Source organism: Mus caroli, unplaced genomic scaffold, assembly GCF_978045245.1.
Source record: "Mus caroli unplaced genomic scaffold, Mus_caroli_1 scaffold_18, whole genome shotgun sequence".
Classification (NCBI taxonomy): Eukaryota; Metazoa; Chordata; class Mammalia; order Rodentia; family Muridae; genus Mus; species Mus caroli.
The window spans coordinates 38,848,454-38,872,569 of record NW_028227273.1 but is presented as its reverse complement, the minus strand read 5'-3'; the positions used below and the strand labels follow the sequence as shown (position 1 = coordinate 38,872,569).

The 24,116-nt window shown below is 51.6% G+C and overlaps 1 protein-coding gene across 1 annotated transcript; it reads right to left on the bottom strand.

The window, feature by feature from the left end:
• Positions 1 to 80: 80 nt before the first annotated feature.
• Sh3gl1 (SH3 domain containing GRB2 like 1, endophilin A2) lies at positions 81 to 20,416 on the bottom strand. Its single transcript, XM_021186373.2, has 10 exons — positions 20,199 to 20,416; positions 3,503 to 3,571; positions 3,306 to 3,378; positions 2,688 to 2,831; positions 2,399 to 2,532; positions 2,162 to 2,320; positions 1,927 to 2,030; positions 1,334 to 1,458; positions 1,194 to 1,250; positions 81 to 1,067 (listed from the first exon to the last, which is right to left on the bottom strand). The coding sequence occupies exons 1-10, from the start codon at positions 20,241 to 20,243 to the stop codon at positions 871 to 873; spliced, it is 1,107 nt and encodes a 368-aa protein (XP_021042032.1). The 5' UTR covers positions 20,244 to 20,416; the 3' UTR covers positions 81 to 870.
• Between the last annotated feature and the right edge of the window lie 3,700 nt (positions 20,417 to 24,116).

The window sequence follows — 24,116 nt, the reverse complement described above, 5'->3', positions numbered from 1 at the left end:
CCTGTGGCTGGGGTGGGATGGCAGTTGTTGGGGCTTTTGCGGGGGAACAGGGCTTCCCTGAATGAAGATGGGACAGTGGCTATATAGAAAGAGATATTTAATACTTTTTTAAAAAAAAAAAAATTAGGAGTACAGTTCATTTCAGCACAGGCTGGAGCAGGACAGTATTGCCCATCCAGGGGACATGGGGTGTAGCCCCACGTGCCAGGGACAAGCCACAGGTTGTGGGGCAGCTGTAGAGAAGAATGTAATTGAGCCCAGGCTGAAGGCCTCCATTACTGGAACATGGCAGGGTGAGGCAGAGCTAGGTCTATGGCCAGCCTAGCCTGCTGGTTGAAAAAGGGACCTGCCAGCTGCCTGTGGTCAGCTGCAGTCACATGAATAAGTAGCAATGGAGCTGGCTCAAGGGAAGGTGCCAGGGACCTGGGAATGTCCATTCTTCAAGGCCTTTGTGCTTGGTCTTCAACAGAGCTGAGCTGGGTCTGTGGTCCCATGGGAAGTGTACACGTTTGTGCCTGTGCCCTTCTTCATGAGCAGCAGGTGCCAGGTGTCTCTGTGTGCTGAGCTGGGGAGCTGGCCAGCCTCTGCTTGCAGGCTGGGGATTCCAAGGACCTGCTTGCCTCTAGAGAGCCTGGAGAGGGGGCATGGGCCCATCGCCAGCAACGGGCTGGGAAGGGTTAAAACAGCTGGAAGCTGATACCACCAGGAAGGCAATAGAACCTCAGGGTGGGCCTTTCCGAGTCTTAGGATAGGGGGCCCCAGGGCTGAGGGAGTGGGGAGGAGTCCCCCCTGGAGGAACATTAGTGTTTCTAGAGCACCTTGGCATTAGACTGCTGCTGCACTGTGACTGGCAGCGGTGTGAAGGCCCAGTCACTGAGGCAGAGGCACCAGCACCTGCACGTAGCTGAGTGGGAAGAAGCCTGACTGGCCGTGCAGCATCCCCTCATACCAGTTCTCGTCGATCTGGTTGGTAAGCGTGATAAGGTCACCCTCACGGAAGCCCAACTCGCCATCATTCTCTGGCTCAAAGTCATAAAGCGCCTTGCAGCTTGGCTGGTCCAGGGGTGCTGGGGACAGGGGAGCGGTGTCAGTGCACTGCAGACAGGCTAGTGGCCAGGGTGGGAGTGGGGGTTATAGTAGTCCCTCCCACCCAACTTGGCAGTGACAACTTCCACCCCACCCCAGACACTCACGCATACTCTTGCTGGGCACCCTGATGGGCTTGTCTGCCGATCTAAATGATGAGGAGGCTGTTAATAGAGAGGAGGGCAGGTGTGAGTGGGGTGAACAGGCCTCGCTCCATCCCTGGCACCTTCTATGGGGGGGTTGCTACCTGTGATCTTAGGTGCTGGGGCACAGGGGAATCCCCCATTGGGCTGCTCCAGCTCTCCAAGCTCAAAGGGCTCCCGGGGCCGGGGCTTGAACTCCCGCTTGGGGCGTGAGGAGGCTTCCCGAACCCTGCAGGAACAGAAAACCCTGAGTACCCATATCCCCTCTTCTACTCTGCTGCTCCAGTACCTGGGCTGGCCCTAACCAAAGTCCCCCACCTCAAGTACCCAAACACTGCCAATCACCTCTGCCCTCAAAGCCACCCCCTGGGCAGTGATGCCCCTGGCCACTCAAGAAACTGCAGCCTGACACAGAAAGGCAGAGGATGTGGACCTGAGCTGCTGGCCCAGCTAACTCCCTTGTCTCCTCGCCTTCTAGCTCAGGCTACCACTGCCATTTCCCATAGTGCCCTGCTCCCTCCTGGGCCCTGACTGCTACAAACACACACAGCTCCAGGGATCCTTTAGACACAACCTAGCACCAGCTTGCCACAGCCTGTACATGGCCAGGCAAGTTGGGTGCGCTGTTCATGTTCATCAGCAGAGGGCGCGTAGCAGCCATGGGAGCTGCAGGAAGTGGGAGGGAAGACATACTCACCTGCGCTTCAGCTTGTCAGCCAGCTCCTCCAGGATCTGCACTGCCTGCCGGTGGTAATCCAGCTGGGCGTCCACCAGGGCCGAGAGCTGGCTCACCTGCTCTATCTGCAACAGGGGAAAAGCCAGATGACACGGCCACACCCTCATCCTGGAGGTTCAACAGCCCCTTCTCAGTAGGCAGCCCCATCTTCCTTATGGGATAGTGTCCTGGGTCCTAGGCCCCGAGTGACACGCACATCAGTCTCCAGGAGGTTGTGCATACTGGTCTCCGCCACCTCCTTGGACTCCTCGAACTTCTCTAGGGCCTGGCGCAGCTCCTCATCGGGGATCTTGCCCTGGCGCTTCTTCTTGTAGTCAAAGTCAAGACGGCGGCCCTCCAATTTCTTCAGGTGGTGCTGTGGGTACAGACACGTGATGGAGCAGTACAGCTGCGTAAGGGCACCCTCCCCACCTACCCAGGGACAGGACAGTACCTGGATCTCCTTCAGATCCTTGTCACACAGGTTCTGTAGTGGGTCAATGAAGTTCTGCTTGACCTCGATGTCCAGTGAGTCCTTCACCTCAGCCAGGCGCTTCATGGACTCACCTGCATCTAGCAGGGCATCACCTGCAGGGAGGGGTGGCTGTCATGGGCAGGACTTCCCTGAGTGACCCCCATACTAAGTCAAGCAAGCCAGAATATGGCCAACAAAGGACCCTCCTGCTAGGTTTCATTGGACATAGCTGCTGCCCCACTCACCCAACCCCTCAGCTGCCCCTCACCGAAGTTGGACTCTCCACCTAGTTCCTTGCCATGGCGAACCATGCACTCTCCCAACAGACCCTCTGACTGTGGGTAGCCAGGATTCTTCACTTGGCCCCGGATCTTGGATACGGTGTTCAGCATAGTCAGCTTGGCTCTCGAGGCTGTAAGAGGACAGATGGCCTAGGTGGGCTCCCAGGCGCCTCTCCATACTATACTGAGGCATACCCCAGATCAGGGTCCACATTTCCCTAACTGGCCAGTGGGCCAGGAGCCAAGAGGCTATCTCTAGATGCACTCCCAAGGACCTGGCATTTCACACAAGAGGGGACTAACTCCCATACATCCCTTGGGAAGAAGTCCTATCTACAGAGGCCAAAATGATCACAGCACTGTGGTCTGGGTTCCCGGAAATGGTCTCTACCTTCTCCATCTTCAGTGACTGTGCCCTGTCTCACTCTTGCCTGTGAAGACCTGGCCCTACTGCACACTGGCCCAGCAAGTCAGCAGAAGGGATCCTTGTGTGTGGAGGCCAGCAAAGAGTGGAACGGCCATTATCACTTCAGTTTAGGGGAAGTCTGAGGAATCAGACATGGTATTCTTCTTCCCACTGATCTAACCAGAGGCCCAGATCCTACCTGGGTTAGGCTGCAGATATTCTATGGTTCTGACCAGCACCTCTGCCACGGCCTTGCTGGTGACATCCACCTTCTGTGGAGAGAGCCACCGTGTTAGAGCCATTAAATGCAGAGGTGGAGCTGGGTGCAGGCTCTTCTGCCCTTTAGCACGAGTGGGGCCCACCAGCCCCACACCCCAGTCCAGTGTGGAATCCTACCTTTTCCATCTCTTTAAAGTCATCATCCAGTTTGGTCCCTTCGGCCCCACCAACCTTCTCGCTGACCAGCTGTTGGGTACAAGGAGAAAGGCACGTGAGGGCACAGGAGAAATCCCTGCTGGCTTGTGGGGGACAACTACTGTGCCTGTCAAGGGTGCAAACTCTGGGAAAGGCAGGCAGATGGGGTATCTGGGGAGGCCTGGAGAAGCCAACAGTGCTGAGGTGTGCTGTGACCCTGCACAGCACTGAGCACTGCCTCTGAGGGCCCAGGCTCATTACCCTGTGGGGACTGTTCTACCTGACCCTGTCACTTTGGCAGAGTCAAGAGCACAGGCCCCATGGCAGCTCAAGCTTTGTGGATGCTGCAGGCTTCAGGAGGCTACTGTGTACCTGAGTCCTTGGGCCTGCCACTGTGATGACATTGACACCTGATAAGGATGGCTCCTCAAGGAACCCAAAACTCAACTCACTTTGCAATCAGGAGCCTGGAGCAGAGTAGACAACAGCTGAGGCCTAAGCCCTGCTGGGCCTGGCAGAGAGCCCTGAGTGCCAAACAATGTGTGTCACCCCTCTGGGGCACAAGGCTCCAGTCTGCCCACCACAATCATCCTCACTCATCACACCCAAGCCCCTAGGACACACCAGCAGGGCAGCCACTGTCCAAGTCACCTCATGTGAGATGTGACAGGTCCACTACTAGCTATGGAGACAGAAGGCTCAGTAAGCACTCTGTGTGGTAGTTCTAGGGGGTCCTTGCTCAAAGGCTAAAGGCATGGAAACCCTACATGCAGAATGGCAAGCTGGCCTCCTGAGAGAAGGTACCAGTGTGGCTTTCAGATGCCATGGCCTTGGTGGTCCCGACTCTGAGCTGTTGCCTGATATGAGCAAGGATTTTGCAAGGTCTGTGTGGTGCCCCATGCTACAGGCAGGTAAGGACTTTATAGAGTAGCCTGAGAGAAAGTGACCAAAGACATCAGGAAGTGGGGTGACTGCAGGAGCGGGGAAGTGACCTCCCAATCCTGTGCTTTGAGTAGCCACCCATAGTGCTCTGAAGAAGGCTGCTAGTCTCTGGCTTGCCCTGTCCACTAGATAGGGCTGCCCATGAGGGTCCCCAGAGCCTATCTTAGATCTTCATATCTATGAAAGGCCCAGGACAGGCCCCACCAGGTGCATGGGTATTCCCAGGGAGCCCCACCAGCTTTCACAGTTTCAATTCTCCAGTCTGAGCAGAGGCAAGATATCACCAACCACAAGACCTGGCTCTTGTGGTAAATGCAGAAAAATGAGGCAGGGCCACAGCTTCTGGGGGGATAGCACCTGGGCCTGGGGACATGGCATCTTAAGAAAGGCAGCAAGGCAGGAAGAGGGGAGCCCAGAGCACACCTAGCTGCTCTCTTAATGGTCCCATCTCCTGTGTCCTGTGATCTGAGGACCCAGCCTCCCCAAAGCCCAAGAGCTCCACTGGGGCCCCACATCACTGGCCATGAGCAAGCTGCAACCCTCATACTCTGAGCCCTTTGCAAAGTCATATCCCTCCACAGCTCGTGGGGATATGACTGGCACAGGGGAAAACTGGGAAACTCAAACCACCCACACTGCAGAGCCAGAAGGCAGGGTGCAGCCTGTTTACAAGTCTGTGAGGGAACATCACAGCCTCCCACAGCACAGCAGGGTTGCATGGTAGCATGCAAACATCTAGGTTCTTGGCAGAAACCTGCCTGCCCTGCAGAGGTCACCATCCCTGCCAAGAGCTACCTTGCTGCAGTCCCCTTTGAGGTGCAAACTGGGTATTGCTCAGCTAAGTCCAGGGACCCTGGCAGGGCTGATGGGTATGTGGGCATCACTGCCCTAGCAGGATTGTGCTGGGGAACACTGGGGGACATGCCCAAAGCAATGCGTACTAAGACTGCTCCCACTTCTCTATGCGTACTAAGACTGCTCCCACTTCTCTGGCCAGCCTGTTTCCACAGATTTGTACCCTCTTAGAGTACAGGAAGCCAGTGGCCTGATCACTCATGTTGGGTCTGCCTAATATGGTCTCTGTTGACAATGTTGCTGTAAACCAGGCACCTGGGGTTGGGATGGAGTACACAATGGGGAGACTGGCTTCCCAATGGGATCACAGAGACTAGGGTGCTACTGGGTAGAGCCACTGCCCCATATTGTCAAACTAAGCAGAGACAGTATCTTTCAGAGCATGATACAGACCATCATGGCTGCATGGGACAGAGGAGTCATGAGGCATGTGACAGGATGTGTGACAGAGAAGCTAGGCAGAGGGGGGTTTCTGACAGGTCTATGGGGGCTGCTGCTGGGCAGTCACCCTTAAACAATCACATCCTTTTACTGTAACTTGGTAGCCATGGTGGGGTGGTGTTCAATCTGAGCAACGAAGATCATGTCACAAAAGGGAAGGAAGAGTGCCCAGTGGCTTCCTGCTGCATCCAGTTACAGTCATCCAGAGGGTCAAAGTGAGGCCCCACTGTGTGTGACTGAGCATGACAACTGTCTATGGATGGCCATGCTGTCCACTGAACACAAGCACCTATGCCTCACGCACTGCAGCTTCCACCTCCTTCTGCTGCTCTTCAGCATAGCCTTCAAAGACCAGGGGCTCAGCCTAGTTTGGGGCAGGCTGACAGAGGTGGGGGTCATCAAAAGCCCAGCTGCTCCAATTTACCAGTGTCCACACCATGACAGACCCATTATACATAGGACCCTGGGACCACCCACAGGGAGCCCATGTCAGCCTAGAGAACACAGGACATGGAGGCTGGCTAGAAACGATATATGGAGGCTAGTGAGGTGTTGGGAGCCGTGCCAGGCCCCTGTGATCACAGTTCACAGATGGAGAAAGTGAGAGCACACAGCCCAGCCTTCTGTCCTTGCTACAGCAGGCCCTGGCTATCTACCATTTGAGGACCTCAAGGTTGGAGTTGCTGTCACCCTTCCTTCTTAGTTTACATCCCAGTCCTTCCTGCTTAGCAGAGCTGATGGAGCTCCACATGCCCAAGCCTAGCTTGTTCCGTTCCTGATACCTGGCTCCTGCTGGGAAGTCATCGTGGGCAGAGCAGGCATACTGAACAGCACACTGGACTCTCCAGAAAAGAAAGGGGTCCTGACCCTATTGTCCTCCTAAGTCAGGAGTCTCCAGTTCCCCAGTGTCACATGATGAAGGCCAGATTCTGACCCCTTGGGTAAGGCTCATCTGCAAGCTGTTGAGTCTCCTGCTTACATGCTAATATAGGAGGGACCATGCAAAAAGGTGGCCAGCCACTGCCCCATGAAGTGACATGGCATGTCCTGGAGCCAGACAAAGGCCTCCACTGCTCCAAACAGCAATACCAGGATGTGGGGTGAACAGGGTGTCAACAGGAGCCACCACTGTGTGCAGGGAGGCACCATGGGCTCTTATCACACATCACAGGCTCTCGTAAAGAATTGGAATTTGCTGGTTGTGCAAGCCACTGCCTCCTTTTGTGACAGCAGTCATGAACTTCCTCTGGCCTACCAGGAAGCTCAACAGGACCCTGTGTGCCACCAGGGCGTGGTGCTTCCCCAGAAGAGCCTTGATGAGAAGCAGTGGTACCAGTGATCACTCAGATTTCCCCGTGGAAACCACTAAGGAGGTGTCCCCATGACCAGATTGGGCCCCCAGAGGCACATGAAAAGGACTGTCCTGTGTGGTAGGCTGAGGCTCATGTGAGAACTGAGCTCTGGGAGCCACAGGCTATGGGCTCTCAGCTGAAGGTGTCATTAAGTCATGGGCTATATCAGAATGTTCCAAACCTCTCATGTTGTCCCTAGACTCAGGGACATGCCAGCTGAAAGAGGCTGGCAGCTAGCTGGTGCCAGATCAGCCAAACCTTGCTAAAGTCTTCTTCCCTGACCCTGTCACAAGTCAGACACACCTTGCCTTGCTAAGACAGTCTAGGGTCTCAATTCTGGCTGAGACAGCAGAAATCGGCACACAGCCTGGTCACTGCCATCACTTCCTATTTGTCTCCCAAGACTTTCCATAGTGCATCCTAACTCTGTTTCCTTTATGTCTATGCTGATGGGAAAGCGCCCAGGATACAGGCCAGGCTCTTGGCCAATTTAGCTTCTCATGTCAGGTGAGGCAGGAAGGCTGTGCCTTACATGCTGTGAAATCAACTTCAGATGAAAACTTATATTAAAGAAAGAAAAGGAAGGAAGGAAAGAAGGAAGAAAATCTAAGCCACAAACAAATGAGGCCCCAGTCCCCACAGAGCCTCTGAAGGACAGTCCCAGGGATGCTACTCACCCAAAGGGCTACGCAGCCTGCTCCACACAGGCCTAGGAACAAGGAAGAGTTTCATGAATACAGGACTGACAAGAAGGCCTGCCTACCACCCAGGAGGCAGTGCCCAGTGACCCCTGCATGGCCCTGGGAGCATGGGCTAGTACCCCGTGGGTGATAAAAGTTGAGCCCCCTCATGTAGACAAATCAGGGGGACAGATCTAAGGGCCCCAAGACCCCACCCCTCCCATCCCCTAGTCCGGGCTGTCTTGTCTGTTGGAATCCACCCTGCATTCATGCAACTCTCTCCAGCTGCACACTGCTGCCTTGGAAGCAGCAGGAGTTGAGGCTGTCATCCAGTTCCCAGCATTCTGCCTCAGCCTGACCACAGCCACCTCCCCCACCATGGCAGAAGGTCCTGGAAAGTCTGAGCAAGCTAGGCAGAATCTTGCTCTGCACCCTAGGGACCTAGCTCTGGTGGTTGGGTGGGGCTGTGCCACAGAATACAAAAGTGGGAATGACAGGTTTCTTTGAAGGACAAGTAGGATGGCCCAAACCTGCTAGGCCACCAGGATGACAGCTCAGCCTCCCAAAGCTGTAATTTGCACCTGTCACACCAGACCTGGGTGTCAACTGACACATGGACAGGTCAGGGAGACCAGGTTCTACAATCCAGTGTACTGCTCAGTATGCCTGCTCTGCCCACGATGACTCCTCAGCAGGAGCCAGGTATCAGGAATGGAACAAGCTAGGCTTGGGCATGTGGGGCTCCACAGCTCTGCAAAGCAGGAAGGGCTAGGGTGAGCAAGGGTGACGGTGACATTCCCATGCTGGGGGTCTGCTGACCCCTCTGTGCATGTTGTGTTAGATGACATCGTCCCCTGCAGAAGAGACCATGAGCACTGGGCATTTGTTGAGATAGTATGTATTAAGATAACAGACAAATGAATGGCCTCACCCTCAGTGTGTCAATGCCAAGTCACCTAGGTCTGGTGACGGGTGACAGGGAGCCTGTCAGGGTAGAAGCCTGGGGAAGGGGAAGGACAGCACATTCCTGGCATCACACAGCCCTGAGTGAGCAGCACCTCAGCAGCCACAGTTGCCTGGCCACTCAGGCCCATAGGGGCCACTCCTGAGGCTGAGAGGCTGCAGGGAGACCTCTCTAAGAAGGACTGTGGTGGGCGTGGTAGTACACAAATGTCATTCCAGCACTCAGGAGGGAAGCAGGAGGAGCAGCAGGAATTCAAGACCATCTTTCCCCACGCAGTGAGTTTTGAGGTCAGCCTGATTTGAAAGCACAAAGCAGAGGCTGGACAGATGGCTCAGTGGTTGAGAGCACTGACTGCTATTCTAGAGGTCCTGAGTTCAATTCCCAGCAACCACACGGTGGCTGACAACCATCTTTAATGAGACCTGATGCCCTCTTCTGGTGTGTCTAAAGACAGCTACAGTGGACTCACATACATAAAATAAGTAAGTAAATCTTTAAGAAAGAAAGAAAGAAAGAAAGAAAGAGAGAGAGAGAGAGAGAGAGAGAGAGAGAGAAAGAAAGAAAGAAAGAAAGAAAGAAAGAAAGAAAGAAAGAAAAGAAAGAAGAGAAAGAAAGGAAGAAAGAAAGAAAGGAAGGAAGGAAGGGGGAGAGAGAGAGAGAGAAAGAGAGAGAGAGAGAGAGAAAGCAAGCACAAAGCAGGCCCTGGAACACAGTGGTGGCGCACTTGCCTCACCAGGCCGATCAAGGCTCACGTGTGCTCACTCACCAACAGCACCCCAGAACTTAGGCACAGTTTCAGGCCAATCTGAGCCACAGACACTGCCTCCAAAATGAATGAATGAATGAATGAATGAATGAATGAAAAATTAAAAAAAAGAAAAGGAAGGGAAAGCCTCTCCTACACCATGCTAAGCTTCAGATGCTAGTGACACCCACCCTCACATCTCAGGGTAGAGAGTGGACTGTGTGTATCCTATCAACTGTAGCAGTGATAGCTGGGCTACCATGCCATGGTAGTAGGGATGGAGGAGGCTGGGAAACCCGCTGTCCCCACAGTGGCCACCTCATCCTTTCATGGCTCACCTCAGAAGTGAGGCTGGGACATGGCTACCCCAAGGACACTGAGCACTGATGGATGCAGTGCCAACTCCTTTTAGTGTTCACAGGACCTTTGGTCTTGAGTTTATGGAGTAAAATGCACACAACCCAAGCCTGGCCCCTCCCCTGTGTCAGCAAGTATAACACTAAGGATGTAATACTGCCCAGCTTCAGTCCAGAGTGACTGCCCTCAGTCTCAACTGCACACCATCATTATGTTTGGGTGACATCTATGCTTATTGCCCTCTTCTTCCCACATCTGAATTCCAGTGGCCATGTGCTCTGTGAGTCACTCATACCTCCCTACAGAGGCTGCCCATTACTGGCCTTGTCAGTCAGACAGCACTGTACATATTTGGGATGCTTGGGTGCTTGTCAAGACACTGGCTAGTTAGAGCCACCCTGTCTAGGTGTTGCTGGTCTTACAGTAACTATTATTTTTGTCTGTAAGGTTCAAGAGGGAAAAGAGATGGTTGACCTAAGCACAAACAAACCAGCAGGTCATAGGAGGGGCTTAGGCCCGACTGGGAGGGAGGAGTGGGCACCTGTGTGGAAATAGCCAGACAAGAGGGATGCCAGTGGCCTGTCAGATAAGCAAGAGGAAGCCGGCATGGGACATAGTCCCATTAAAACTGCCAACACGTTCCTCAGGAGAGCATATGAAACTAGTCTCAGGGGTGCCCTACCTTCCTGCAACCCATGCCCTTAAGACACTGTGAGCTCCAGAGGCACTGCAGGAAGGAGTTAATAAGGATTATGGAGTGCAGGACACCCACAGGGTTAACCTGGTCAATGTGTTTTGTGCATAAACCTGGACATATTGCCAGCTTCCCGAATGAACATTCAGCAGTGCCTGTGACCAGTGATTTATTCTCAGTGCCCAGGGGACAAGTGTACAGAGCTGAAGGTTGGGTCTGCAGAGCATAGAAGAGCCTTCAGTCAGTAACAAGGGCTAGGGCTCAGAATACTGGCTTCCATTCTCTAAAGGCCCAGATACTGGTCCTGGTCCTTAGAGCTACGAGTGTGCCCTTGTTAGGAACTGTGGGATCCCTAAAGCAAAAAGGCCTATGACAGAGACTAAAACCTCCTAACTGAGCCAGAACAAACCTCTCTCGGCAAAACTGCCTCTCCCAGGCATATGGTTACAGTGACTGAAGGCAGAGTGAAGATGACTTTCAGAGGCCAGGTCTCACTCAACACATCTCTCAAGTCACCAGTGCAGGGCCCTTAATTTGGAACGACACTGGACTACTTCAGTTACAACCAACAGCAGCACACCAGCATCCTGAGAGAGCTCAGCTTCTGTGGCCTGTGAGGCTTATATTTCCTCATCCTGGGACACAAGAGCACATGAGCACCATACTCAGGGATCAGCCTGAAAAGCACATGCACTGACTAAAGCCCGCGAGTGTGGAGGCGTGGAGGCTTCGAGGCTGCGGGGTCACTTGGTGAGAGGCTTGGGGAGCTGGGACCAGAAGTAGCATGGCATCCTTTGATCCCACTAGGAACACAGGCCCAGGAGCCAGCTCTGTTGAGAGTGCTGATCCTGGGAAGGCAGATGAGCTAGGAAGTGTAGAGGCTGAGTGGCAAGAGTTCAAGTGATGGCCATAGCCAAGCACAGGAGCCAGATGGGTCTCTGGCTTCAGATTCATGGTGATCCTCCTGCCTCTGTCTCCTGAGTGCCAGGACCCATGCTTAGGCCAGCAGCCCTGGTTCTCAGAGCACAGGACTGACCATAGGCCTGGGAGCCTCCCAAGCTTTTTGTGGTTCGCCAGCTTGGGCAACACAACAGGGTGGCTGAAATATCACCCTCCACAAGGGTTCAAACATACTGCACCGGTGGCTCTGGGCCTGGACAGGGTCACACCGATGGAATAACCTGGTTATTTTCCAGGCTAGGATCACAGATACCGATATGGTCACAGCAAGCAGGCAGGGCTCTCAGCCAGGGCACCTGCCCAAGGGTCGGCCACACGATGACCATGTACTGCCCCACTGCATAAACAGCGAGACTTAGAGGTATCGTACCCCTCTGCTAGGACAAATGACAGATGAAATGGTAAAAGCATCTGAGTTCACAGACAGCTCATTCACAAAGCAGATTTCCAACCACCACATATGGATAACTGGGTCATCATCTGCCACCTCCTGCTGACAGTGCCCCATGCCATCTCAAGGTCCCTAACTAACAGGACTTATTCTAGATGTCATCAGAAACAGCTTGTGCCTTACACTGAGGAAGGGAGGTGACCCCTGTATCCTACAATCCTGGAGTACACAGGCCACGTACAGCTTGCCACTCTGCTGGCTCTGAAGAACAGAGGCAGCACTAGCGGTTAGTGTGCATGAACACAGGCATAGCCTGTTCCTCTGGTGAGGGTGGAATGGAGCCTCTCTGCAAGGGTCTCAGAGAGCGTCTCTACTCACAGCTGGCTGAGCCCTAACAGCAGCGACATCACATACTGTCCTGCTGACAGCCAGCAGGACTGGACTGCAGTTGATTCCTGCTGGCCATGGTGATGTCTGGACACTCCTTAAGACAGTTGCCAGCAGAAGCCACTGGCTGCCAACCCTTCCTCCAGGCCCCTACAACCTCACTCCAAATCCTCAGGTCTTCAATTGTCTTCAGACTCAGTCTCAAACCTGCAGAACCCTAATTTCCCTGAGACCATGGGGAAGCTGTGGTGTTAGATACCAGGGAGTTAAGATGAAACTGCCAAGGGCCAGGTGACTCCCAGAGGTGGTGTGGGGACAACACTGTTCCTATGATGATCCTTTGACTGTTACAGAAGACCAGGGGAAACTCCTGGGTGGGTATGAGTGAGCTTTGCACACTTCTCCAACCTGCCACACTGGGGCACCCACTGTGAACCAGAGAATTTACTCTTTACTCTCTCCCTAGGGTATCTGAAACTCCACTTACCTAATCATGGCACGCAAAAACACCAAGACTCCCCTCCCACCTTTTGTTCCACGGTTATGGTGATGGAGCCAGAGCCCCTGCCCATACAGGGAAGGGGCTTTACCCCTAGGCCACGCCCCCAGCCACTCACTGGGGACTTTGGAGGTAGGGGCTCTGCCACTATGTCACACCCTGGAAGAATCCATTAAAGGCAGATTTAAAATGGAGCTTTAGGCTAGACATGGTGGTGAACAGCTGTGACCTCAGGACTTGGGAAGCTGGAACAGGACTGTGAATTCAAGTTAGGCTGGATTAGAGTAAGACTGTCTGAAAAGGAAATAACTAAAGCACTTCCTGTGAAGAGTAGTCAGGTTACGGAGTGAGCAGGCGGCTGGTGAGGCTCCTGAGCTCCTCCTGCACAGGTTCATGAGTGCTGGTGGGCAAGCTGGGGAACGGCAACTGGAGTCACACTCAGTGCTGGGATAGGGGATGAGGGTGTGGGAGTGGTGGGTGCTGAGGAATGGCTCAGACAGAATGGGAGGTCAGGAGGGACCTAAAGGACAAGGTGGTTACAGATACTCCATAGGGAGTGGCAGGCAGTGTAACTACATGCAAGTGCATGAGACGCAGCCAAGCCACCTGGACAAAGTGAAGTAGGTCTCTGGGCTAGAGGTGATCCAACTCATGGAGACCTAAGCCAAGGTGTGTGGAGACTGCTGTTTCCCAGCAGGGTGGCCTAGCTCTTCCGGGGAGAAAGGCAGCCTGGCTGTTCCTAGTCTGCTCTGTCAGCTCTGGGTCACAGTTGCTCCTGTGACACTCTGTAGTCTCCTATGGCCTAGCCTAGCAAGCCTCTCTCCTGAGTCCTAGAGATACATCCTAAGACCAGAGGGCTATATAATTTCTCTGTAAGACCAGTCAGACTTAGCTGGGCATGGTGGCGCACACCTTTAATCCCAGCTCTTAAGAGGCAGAGGCAGGTGGATTTCTGAGTTCAAGGCCAGTCTGGTCTACAGAGTGAATTCCAGGACAGCCAGGGCTACACAGAGAAACCCTGTCTCAAAAAAACAAAAACAAAACAAAACAAACAAACAAAAAAACCAGTCAGACTTGCTCCTGGCCAAGTTTCAAAGGACCCAAGAGCTACCCAGTTCTCTCAAGTACTTCGTGATCCTAAGAAGTCAGGCCAGGGACACTGTGGGAGGCCACAGAGCAGACGCCCCATTCTTAGCTTTGAGCAGAAGGCCACTTTGGTGATGTCTGTCAGCTGGTGCCAAAAGCTTGTATTGGCATAGCCAGCCTCTAGGAGCATGCTGAGCAATACCAGAGAACACTGGATGCCATGAGGGTGAGACTGAAGTGCTGGGTGTTCATGGGCAGAGGGCTGCCCTCCAACAAGCGCTGAGACGCCAGAGAGACAAGGTAGATGGAAGGAGGGTGAGGACCAGGCAGGGCAAGGTGCGAGATGCATAGAGTCACCACAGAGAGGTAGGGTAGAGCATAACACGGCTTGGGTAGGGTGTGGGCAGAGCTGTGAAGACTGGTCTGATGGTATGTAGAATACCTACCCCTACCCCCAGTGTGACCCTTCAGAGCTCTTGGCAGAGATCTGAGAGGTTCCTGATACTAGGGGGACAACTTAGCCTGGACCACAGAAGCCTTGGGACCCATCTGCTTTCTCACTGACATGTCCTTCAACCTTGAGCGGCTACACAGGTGGGCACATTTTCCATGTAAGCCAGAACCCAGTTCAGCCCGGGAACAATTTCCACTCATGACCCAGGACAAGGCAACAGGGAACCTGTTACTGTGCCACCCTGAAATGCTGAGAAGTATGTTGGTCCTCAAGGGTCAGCCACTCTCACCACACACGGAGGGGTAGGGGGAGAAACAGCAGGGAAGGAACCCCGGCTATGGGAGTACTCCAGAGAGGTCTGCTGGCAGGTGCTGAGTCAGGGCCTGGGAGGAAGCCACAGCTGTGGTCTAAAAGTGCTTGGGAAGTGTCTCATGACCCCCTTGGCATAAATCAGCAGGTTTTCTAGGAGTTGAACGGAAAAGGAAGATGAGGCATCCTGCAAGCTGCATGCAAGGCCTGCAGAGGGCAGGAAGAGGGAACAGAGGCCCCTACCTAGGCAGCAGGGCTAACCCCCAGCAGAGAGAAACTCAACAGGGCAGCTACAGTTCTTCTCTCTCTGGTTTTCCAGGGAGAGCTCAAAAAAGGGCCAGACAGTGGCAGCTCAGCCTATTATACATCCATACAGCTCTGATGCCAGCATTTGAAAAAGTCAAGGCAGGAGGATGGCCTTGGTTTGGGTTTGTTGTTAGTCTAGGTGATAGACTGAGACCCCATCTCATAAACAAACTTCTTAGAGAAATAGAAATAAGTAAGCAGGGAATGGGGTGGCTCAGTTGGTACGGCCCCTGCTGCACTGACTCTTGGCTCCCATGTGAAGAGCTGGATGTAAGAAGGAGACAAGCAATCCCAGTACTACTGGATACAGGGGAACCCCTGGGCTGCCAGGCTAGTCTAAGTGATGAGTCCCAGGCCCCAGTGTCGAATGCTACCTGAGGGACAACACCTGAGGTTGACCCCCACAATAAACATATAAAATGGCTTGGAAAGCCAGGCGTGGAGGCGCATGCCTTTAATCCCAGCACTTGGGAGGCAGAAGCAGGTGGATTTCTGAGTTCAAGGCCAGCCTGGTCTACAAAGTGAGTTCCAGGACAACCAGGGCTATACAGAGAAACCCTGTCTCGAAAAACAAATAAATAAATAAATAAATAAATAAATAAATAAATAAATAAATGGCTTGGAGCTGGAGTTGGGGGTGTCAAGCCTAGGCCTGGTTCCATGCCCCACCCCCCCACAAAGCACTCCTATGGCCTCTCAAATCCCACTGGGGAAGTGGGTTGTGGAGTGGCAGAGAGGGTGTAGCTGTGTCCTGGGTCTCTGTGTGAAAGGCTATTTTTGGTGGAAGGGAATGGACACACACGCAGACATATGCAGGTGTACTGCATGCATGCATATGTAACAGGAGCCTCTCTGGAAGAGCCCTCACTGAAGCACAGGAGGATGGACGGGTACTAACAAGAGAGGTGGGCCAACAGGACTTCGGTGGTAGGGTTTACAAACAAGATGTGACAATCCTCATAGACTGCTGTGAAGCCCAGGCTGGAGCTGCTCAGACTGTCTAGGAATGGGGGTGGTAGGAGGGTGCCTAGCATACCTACATAAATGACTAGTTGGGTGCTGGAGTCCAGACTTCTGACTCAGATAGACTTTCAGCTTACAGATTAAACGTGGCCTCATGTGGAGGAAATCAAAGCAGAGGCTGAGGTGTAGCTCAGGACTCAGCTGTACCCATCTCCAGAGGAGAAGCACCAAACACATCCCCAAGCTACAGAGTCCCCAGTCTGCAGCCCCTCCTAGCCCTCAGGCCTCATGGGAAGTTAGGGCTTCTGCAGCAGGCTGGGACACAAGCAGCTCCAACACAGCTGGAAGTCTTAGGCACTGCGCTGGGGGCAGGGCACTCACCAAGCACTTGCCTGTTACTTGGTAGGCACTGGGCAGTCTCTAGAAACACACACACACACACACACATAGACAGACAGACACACACACACACACACACACACACACACACACTGGGCAGTCTCTAAAAACACACTCACACATACACAGAGTCAATGGAAAATGCACTTGGTAATTTTCTTTTTCCTAGCTCTGACCAAACAATCTTTCTTTTCAAATTCTCCCTTTCTGTCAGGCAAAAAAGGAGTTAAAGGGGGGTGGGGTGGGGGGTAGGGGCTGCATTCCAGGCAGCCATGAGCACCATTCTTAGTTATACTCCATCTCCATGCCGCTACAGAATGATCAGAAAACCAGCCAGCTCAAGCTAGCAGTCAAGACACTCAAACAAACTTCTGAACCTCAGGCCACTTCCATCTGCACCCAGACTTCCTCAGAACCCACACAGGAGGGTGTGCAAGGAGTCAGAGGGGACCACAGCTAGAAGACCTGTGCTGCCTGAGCCACCATCCTTCCACTTCCCCACCTGTAACAAGCGAAACTTCCAACTTCCCTCACAACCCAAGCTCAGTTTATACATGACTTGCAAGGCTCGGCTGGGTAATGAGCTGGGGACCTGTGGGGTCTGGATGGGGCGCTGGGGTGGTGGTGGGGAGCACAAGTTGTTGAAGCTTACTTGGAGCCCAGGTGCCTGCCCAGCTCCATCCATACCATGCCTTGGCACCCCTGAACCTCTTTTGCCTTTCTGAGTCAGGGGCTCATGCTGACCTCAAACACACCATGTAGCTGAACTCCTGACCTGGTGTGTATGGAGCTGAGAACGGAGCCCAGGGCTCCTTTACAGGCTCAGTGACTGTTCTACCTACTGAGCCCCAGCCTCTCCTGCCTGTTTCTCTCTCTCTCTCTCTCTCTCTCTCTCTCTCTCTCTCTCTCTCTTTTTTTTCTTTTTTTTTCTTTACAGGTAAGCTTTCACTATGTAGCCCAGGCTGGCCTAGAACCCACAACCCTTCTGACTTTCTAGTACACTGGGATTACAGGTATGCCCTGACATACTGGCTTGTGGTTTCTCTTTCTTATGAGAAAGATAATCTGGGGACCTAGGAATCAACCAGAGAGGTGTTACTTGGAGAAAAGAGACCCAGGAGGGAGGGACCCAAGTGAAAGAGTAGAATGTTGAGAACCTGGAAAACTTCTGCAAGAGGCTGGGCCATAGGCCATCTGTGTGCAACTCTTGAGAGCTCGCTCAGAGATCTTTGGGACAGGGCCTTGGAATGTCTAAACAGTAAATTGATTCTCACCTGAGCTGAGCTTTGCAGGTTTGTAGGCAAGTGGGATGGGTGGCCCTCCAAGTGGGAAAGAGTCTAGTGGCTGCCTATGAGTCCCTGACAGGACCTGCTGGGACTCAGCAGGGGAGGGACCTCCGGGAACTCCATCTGAGGGATGTGGGGCCACTGGCATTCAAACAGAAGGACAGCCACAGAACCCAGGCTGGCATCACAGCCTAAGGAGTTCAGGCACTGGAGGTCTCTTGCCTACTGCATAAGGTCCTACCACATCAACTCCATCTAGCCTCCCTATGAGGTCCACAGATAGAGCTCAGATGTCTTTATCCTTAGGCAACTGCTAGGCCCTTCCTTCTTTTCAGCCCTTGGGTGACAGCACCAGCTGGCTGCTTCCTCTGGCTGGGCCTCTCCAGACTGTGGGGAAAACCTTTCTCACAGGCATGGCCCAAGCAATTCCTTACACTGTTGCTCATCTCTCTGTGGAATCTACTAGAGCCAGCTCCACACCCAGGATTCTCGGACTGTACTGCACAGCCACAGGATTAGCACATCTGGGGCTTCTTGGAACAGAAACCGGGCAACAAACTACGTGTTCACAGACAGAGTGGCAGGCTCTGAAGTACTTGTTTGAATGGGGTTTCACTACATACCCTTGGAACTAACACTATATACCAGGCTGGCCCTCAACTTGTAACAAAAGCAGGGCTTCCTGTGTGGTAGGCAAGTACTCTACCAACTGTGCTACACACCCAGATCTGTTGTTGTTTTGAGATATGAGAGTTCTTACTTTGAAGCCCAGAGCCCGGGTCCTATCCTGTCCTCTGCATTCCGAGAGCTATTCAGGAGTTCGAGAAGGGGAGCCAGCTGCTCCAACACTGGTGGGGTCTGGCCTCTGAGCTGAGTGAGACTAGCACTGGAAGGGATGCATAGACAGAAGACAGCCTCCTCCAGCCACACTAGCACCAACCCTGGTGACCTCTAGGGTATCAGACATAGCAGCCAGGCTGGCTCCACAGGCTTCACTTGGAACTCACTTGGCTTTTGATCCTCCTGCCTCAGCGGCCAGAGGGCCTGGAGTTACAGGCTTGCCAGGCTTTCCAGCAGTGTCCCATGTAAAATGCATGTCAAGCTGAGGTCATGGCTCAGGGTAGAGCTGTTGCCAGTGTGGTTGAGGTCCCGGGTTCCAACCCTAGCAAACATTCGTCAAACGAGAGAGAAAGAGAGAGAGAGAGAGAGAGAGAGAGAGCGCACACAATCCATCTAACAACCTGAAGGAGGAACAGGCAGAAGAAAAGAAACCCAAAACAGACAGCAGAAAACTCAGTCACGAATTTCTGGCCACTGAGGCTTGGTGACAAATGTCTGTAACTCAGCACCGGGAGGCAGAGGCGGGAGAATAATGACTATGAGGCCACTCTGGCCTGACTGAGACAGAGATGAGACATCAAGAGTTTTCTCAAGCAGAAACCTGGAAGACATAATCTAGTCCCAGCACGGACAGAGCTGAGGGAACAGGCTCACTTGAGCCTGTTCAAGGCAAATATAAAACCTTCAACACACAAAGGTATCCTGTCATCCCAGCGCCTGAGAGGCAGGAAGATGGAAAATTCTGGGCCAGCCTGGACTACGAGCAAAACTTTGCCTCAAAACCCCCCCCAAAAGTTCCAGAGGGACATTACATTATAGGATGTCTGAATGGAGCGCCTGCCTGCCTGCCTGGGGTAGGGTTCTTAATGTTTATACAACGGAGGCCAGGATGCCCACCCTACACAACTCCTGAATGTCAACACAACCAGAAAGGAGAATTTCAGTTCAGAGTCATGATCGGATCGATTAAACACTGAACCCAAACCACCAAGTACCCAGGAATCTATAGTATGGTATAGCCAACAAAAATGTATCTTTCAAAGAAGCATACATATGTTTTAGAAATAGGCACATACACCTGACACATTTTGTAAACTGCAGAAGCCTGGAAAATTACTTTTCACTGTCTCTTTTCAACTTGGCACAGTGTCTACCAAGAGATTTTTCTTTCATTTTTGAGACAGGGTCTCCTTATGTTATGTAATCCTGGCTGGCCTCAAACTCAGAGATCTGCTTACCTGACTGCCTCAAGTGTGCAGGGATTAATGATGCATAACACCTAGTGAGTGATAATGTTTGTTTTTGTTTTTTTAGGTTTTTTTTTTTTTTTCAATCCGTCTTACAGACATCGGAAAGGGAAAAGAAGAATGGGACGCTGATTATTTTTTAAGCCCTGTGTGGACTTGGTAAAAGTGTCCATCAAGGTTTTTTTGGATATCAACCTAGACAAACATTTTCTGTGGCCTGAGGCTATGTGGTGAGAGTCTCGAAAGCATAGCCTGGAGACTTGGAGGGGGTCTTGCCTTCCATGCTGCGGTCCCAGGAATCGAGCTTACGTTGTAAAGCCTGGCGGTAAGCCCCTCTCGATGAAGCTCTCTCGCCAGCCCTCCAGAGCTTTCTGAAAGCCGCCTAGACGCACACACCCGCTGTCCCTCTTCAAAGCACGGGACCCGGTCTCCCCTTCCCCGCTAGCCCAGGGGAAGCCAGCTCGGCTCCTCTGCGGTCCCCAAAGGCAGGCCCGAGCCCAGATCGCCTGGCCTCGCCTCACCTGGCTCGCCTTGTAGAACTGCTTCTTTAGCCCTGCCACCGACATGCCGCCTGCCGCCGTCAGGCCTCCCGCTCGAACTCTGGTTTCCGCCGGCGCCGCCGAACCGACTTCTTTCCTCCGCGCGCAGGCCGGCGCCGCCACCGCCAAATCAGCTTGCCAGCTCTGCGCCCCCGCCCCGAAGCCACCTCGGCCGGCTAGCGCGCACGCGCGGCCGGGATATTACATGGCAACCGCACACTTCCTGTGACGCCCCCATATCGCCTCACCCCACCCTACAACGGCATCTGCGCGCGCTCCGCCTCTCTGCGCGTGCGCGCCCTCTGGAGGACAGAGAGAGCATTGTCGCGGGAGGGACGGCGGAAACCCTCCCACACCAACGAGATGAGAGGGCGCCTAGAGAGGCCAGAAATCTGTGTACGTGTGCGCGTGCTGCAGCTCCCTCTAGAGTCCAGTAGTAGATATAAAGTCAAAAGTCAGTTTTAATTAATTATTTTATTTGTGCGTGGAGAAAGCGGAGCGGAATTTGCCAGCGAGAGTGTTATAAAGACAAAGCGAGGTAAAATGGAATGTCTTAGGGGCTAGAGGAACGGATGGTTCTCCAGGTAAAAGTGCTTGCTTCCCTGGCTGACATCGGGAGTTCAGTTCCACGCACCTACATCAGGCGGCTTGCTCATAGCTAGCTGTAACTCCAGCTCTGGGTCAGCCCTCTCCTGGCCTCCTTCAACTGCTCTCAAGTACACCGGGTCACATATATACCCATAACTTAAAAATGAATATGAGGGCTGGTGAGATGGCTCAGTGGGTAAGAGCACCCGACTGCTCTTCCGAAGGTCCAAAGTTCAAATCCCAGCAACCACATGGTGGCTCATAACCACCCGTAATGAGATCTGACTCCCTCTTCTGGAGTGTCTGAAGACAGCTACAGTGTACTTACATGTAATAAATAAATAAATAAATAAATAAATAAATCTTTAAAAAAAAATGAATATGAGGTATGCCAGTGGTGGTGCATGTACGCCTTTAATCCCAGCAGAGGCCCAAATACTAACATGCCACCAGCCTTCTCTCTGGGGTCCTTCCTTCAGTGTCTCCCTTCTAATGAATCGCTGAGGATACAACTAGAAAAGAGAGTCCTTTATTTCCTTCTTCATTACTTTATTTCAGAGCAGATATTGCATAACCCAGGCTAAGCCTCAAACTTACTGTATAACCAAGGAGGACCTTGAAGGTGGAGGTCCAAGCTCCTCCACATCCCAAGTGCTAAATCACAGATGTGCACCAATGAACCCCACTAGAAACAAATTTTCAAAATAGTTTGCTCAGACTGCAGCTATCTCCTATTTCGAGTTCCATTGGTTCATTCCTACCATGTACCAGCTATAGGACATCATTGCTTTTTTGCACATTAGCCCTACCGTGAGCTTCCTCTCATCATTAAGACAGAAAGAGGACTCTAATTGTAATGTTATCTGTGATGGCTTGTATATGCTCAGACCAGGGAGTGGCACTATTAGAAGATGTGCCCCTGTTGGAGTAGGTGTGTCACTGTGGATGTGAGCTTTAAGACCCTCATCCTAGCTGCCTGGAAGCCAGTATTCTGCTAGCAGCCCTCAGATGAAGATGTAGAACTCTCAGCTCCTCCTGCACCATGTCTGCCTGGATATTGCTATGTTCCCACCTGGATGATAATGAACTGAATCTCTGGGGCTGGTGAGATGGCTCAGTGGTTAAGAGCACCCGACTGCTCTTCCGAAGGTCCAGAGTTCTAATCCCAGCAACCACATGGTGGCTCACAACCATCCGTAACGAGATCTGGCGCCCTCTTCTGGAGTGTCTGAAGACAGCTACAGTGTACTTACATGTAATAAATAAATAAATCTTTAAAAAAAAAAAATGAACTGAATCTCTGAACCTGTAAGCCAGTCCCAATTAAACGTTGTTCTTATAAGAGTTGCCTTGGTCATGATGTCTGTTCACATCAGTAAAACCCTAAGACAATATCTCTTCAATGAAGCCTCCCCAGGTTGACATATGTACCTTAACCCTTCTATCAACTGTTACAAATTTCAAAAACTATATAGACTATGCCAGGTGTGGCAATGCACACACCTTTAACCCAAGCCCTTGAGAAGCAGAGCAGATGGGTCTCCGAGTTTGCAGCCAGTCTGGACTACATAACCAGTTACAGACCAGGCAAGCATGACCTGGAGATTAATAATGAATGGAGGTAATGAGTAAATAAATCCTAAAGCAGACACAGGAAAATGGCTCGGGTTGAAATTGGTGAAAAGTTGGGGTGGCTTCATGAACCCCAAGATTACTGGAAGGTTCCAAATGACTCAAAGGGCTGTACTGCAGTAGATCAAAAAATATGTATGTGCCATCTTTACTGTTCCTGAATCCAGGAGTCTTTACAAATAGTTTGGAGTATGAGTAGTTTCTGTTTCTTTTGTTTTTTGAGACAGGGTCTCATGTAACATAAACTGGCCTCTCCTCTCTTAGTGCTGCAATAACAGGCCTGGGACACCATGTCTCCTTTCCAAAACAGAACTGGATGCTAGCCAGGGTTTCCTGGCACGCCCGTGAGCAACTCACAAGACTCCCTCAAGGGTGCTCTTTATTTCATATGTTTTGAGATGGTGGAGGCTGGCTTCAAACTTGGTACTTAGCTCACTGTGGCCTTTAACTCCTAACCTTTCTGCCTTCACCTCCCAAATACAGGGCTGACAGGTCCTCGACAGCAGGATTGGCTCCACAAGACCCACACAATTCAATCAAATTATATTCTTCAGCAGGTCAGAGATTTGATGAGGTCCGTGACACTAGAGCACTCCTTACCTTCCCTGAGCCCATGGCCCAAAAGCAATCCAGACAACGAATTCATTAGCTAAATAACCCACTTACTAGCCACAGCTTCAAGAAAACTGTTGCAGGCATTTGAGCTGTTTGCAGATGAAGAAAGGAAAGGTTTCTTCCTCCACCTAACAACAGCAGCAGCAACAACAACAACAAAAGATTTAGAAACTAGTGATTGGGTTCCAGATCAGCAAAGCTACATAGTGAGACTCTGTCTCAAAATTCAAAACAAAAACAAAAGACAGAGGCAATTATTCTTTTTTTTTTTTTTTTTTTTTTTTTTTTTTTTTTTTTTTTTTTGGTTTTTCAAGACAGGGTTTCTCTGTGTAGCCCTGGCTGTCCTGGAACTTACTCTGTAGACCAGGCTGGCCTCAAACTCAGAAATCCACCTGCCTCTGCCTCCAGAGTGCTGGGATTAAAGGCCGGCTGAAAAACATTTTTTTTTATACATCGTATCACTGGATGTCTTGGAGCTTGCTATGTAGACCAGGCTGTCCTCCAACTCAGAGATCCACCTGCTTGTAAATCCCAAGTACTAGGATTAAAAGCATGAAGCACCAGACTCAATAATTTTTTTAATTTAATATTCTTCAAAGTAATTTACACGAAAAGAAGGAATTCATGGTTGAAAAGATTTATAATTTTACAATAGAAAAATATTCCTAATTTTAAAATAAAGCAAATTGTTAATTTATTAAAAAGTGATTCATCATTTCAAAAATGAAATTCCCAGCTGTAACAGTTTTAAAAAGAGTTTATAGCCGGGCAATGGTGGTGCACGTCTTTAATCCCAGCACTTGGGAGGCAGAGGGAGGCGGATTTCTGAGTTCAAGGCCAGCCTGGTTTACAGAGTGAGTTCCAGGACAGCCAGAGCTACACAGAGAAACCCTGTCTCGAAAAAAAAAAAAAAAATTACAGTTAAAAGAGAAATTAATGCAAGAATTAAAATTAAAGGAAGTAATTCTCAATTTTAATTACAATGGCTACTTTCAACCAGTCACTATTATACCTTAATTCCCATTACTCTTCCAATGGATAATTTCAAGTTGTCACTACTAATCT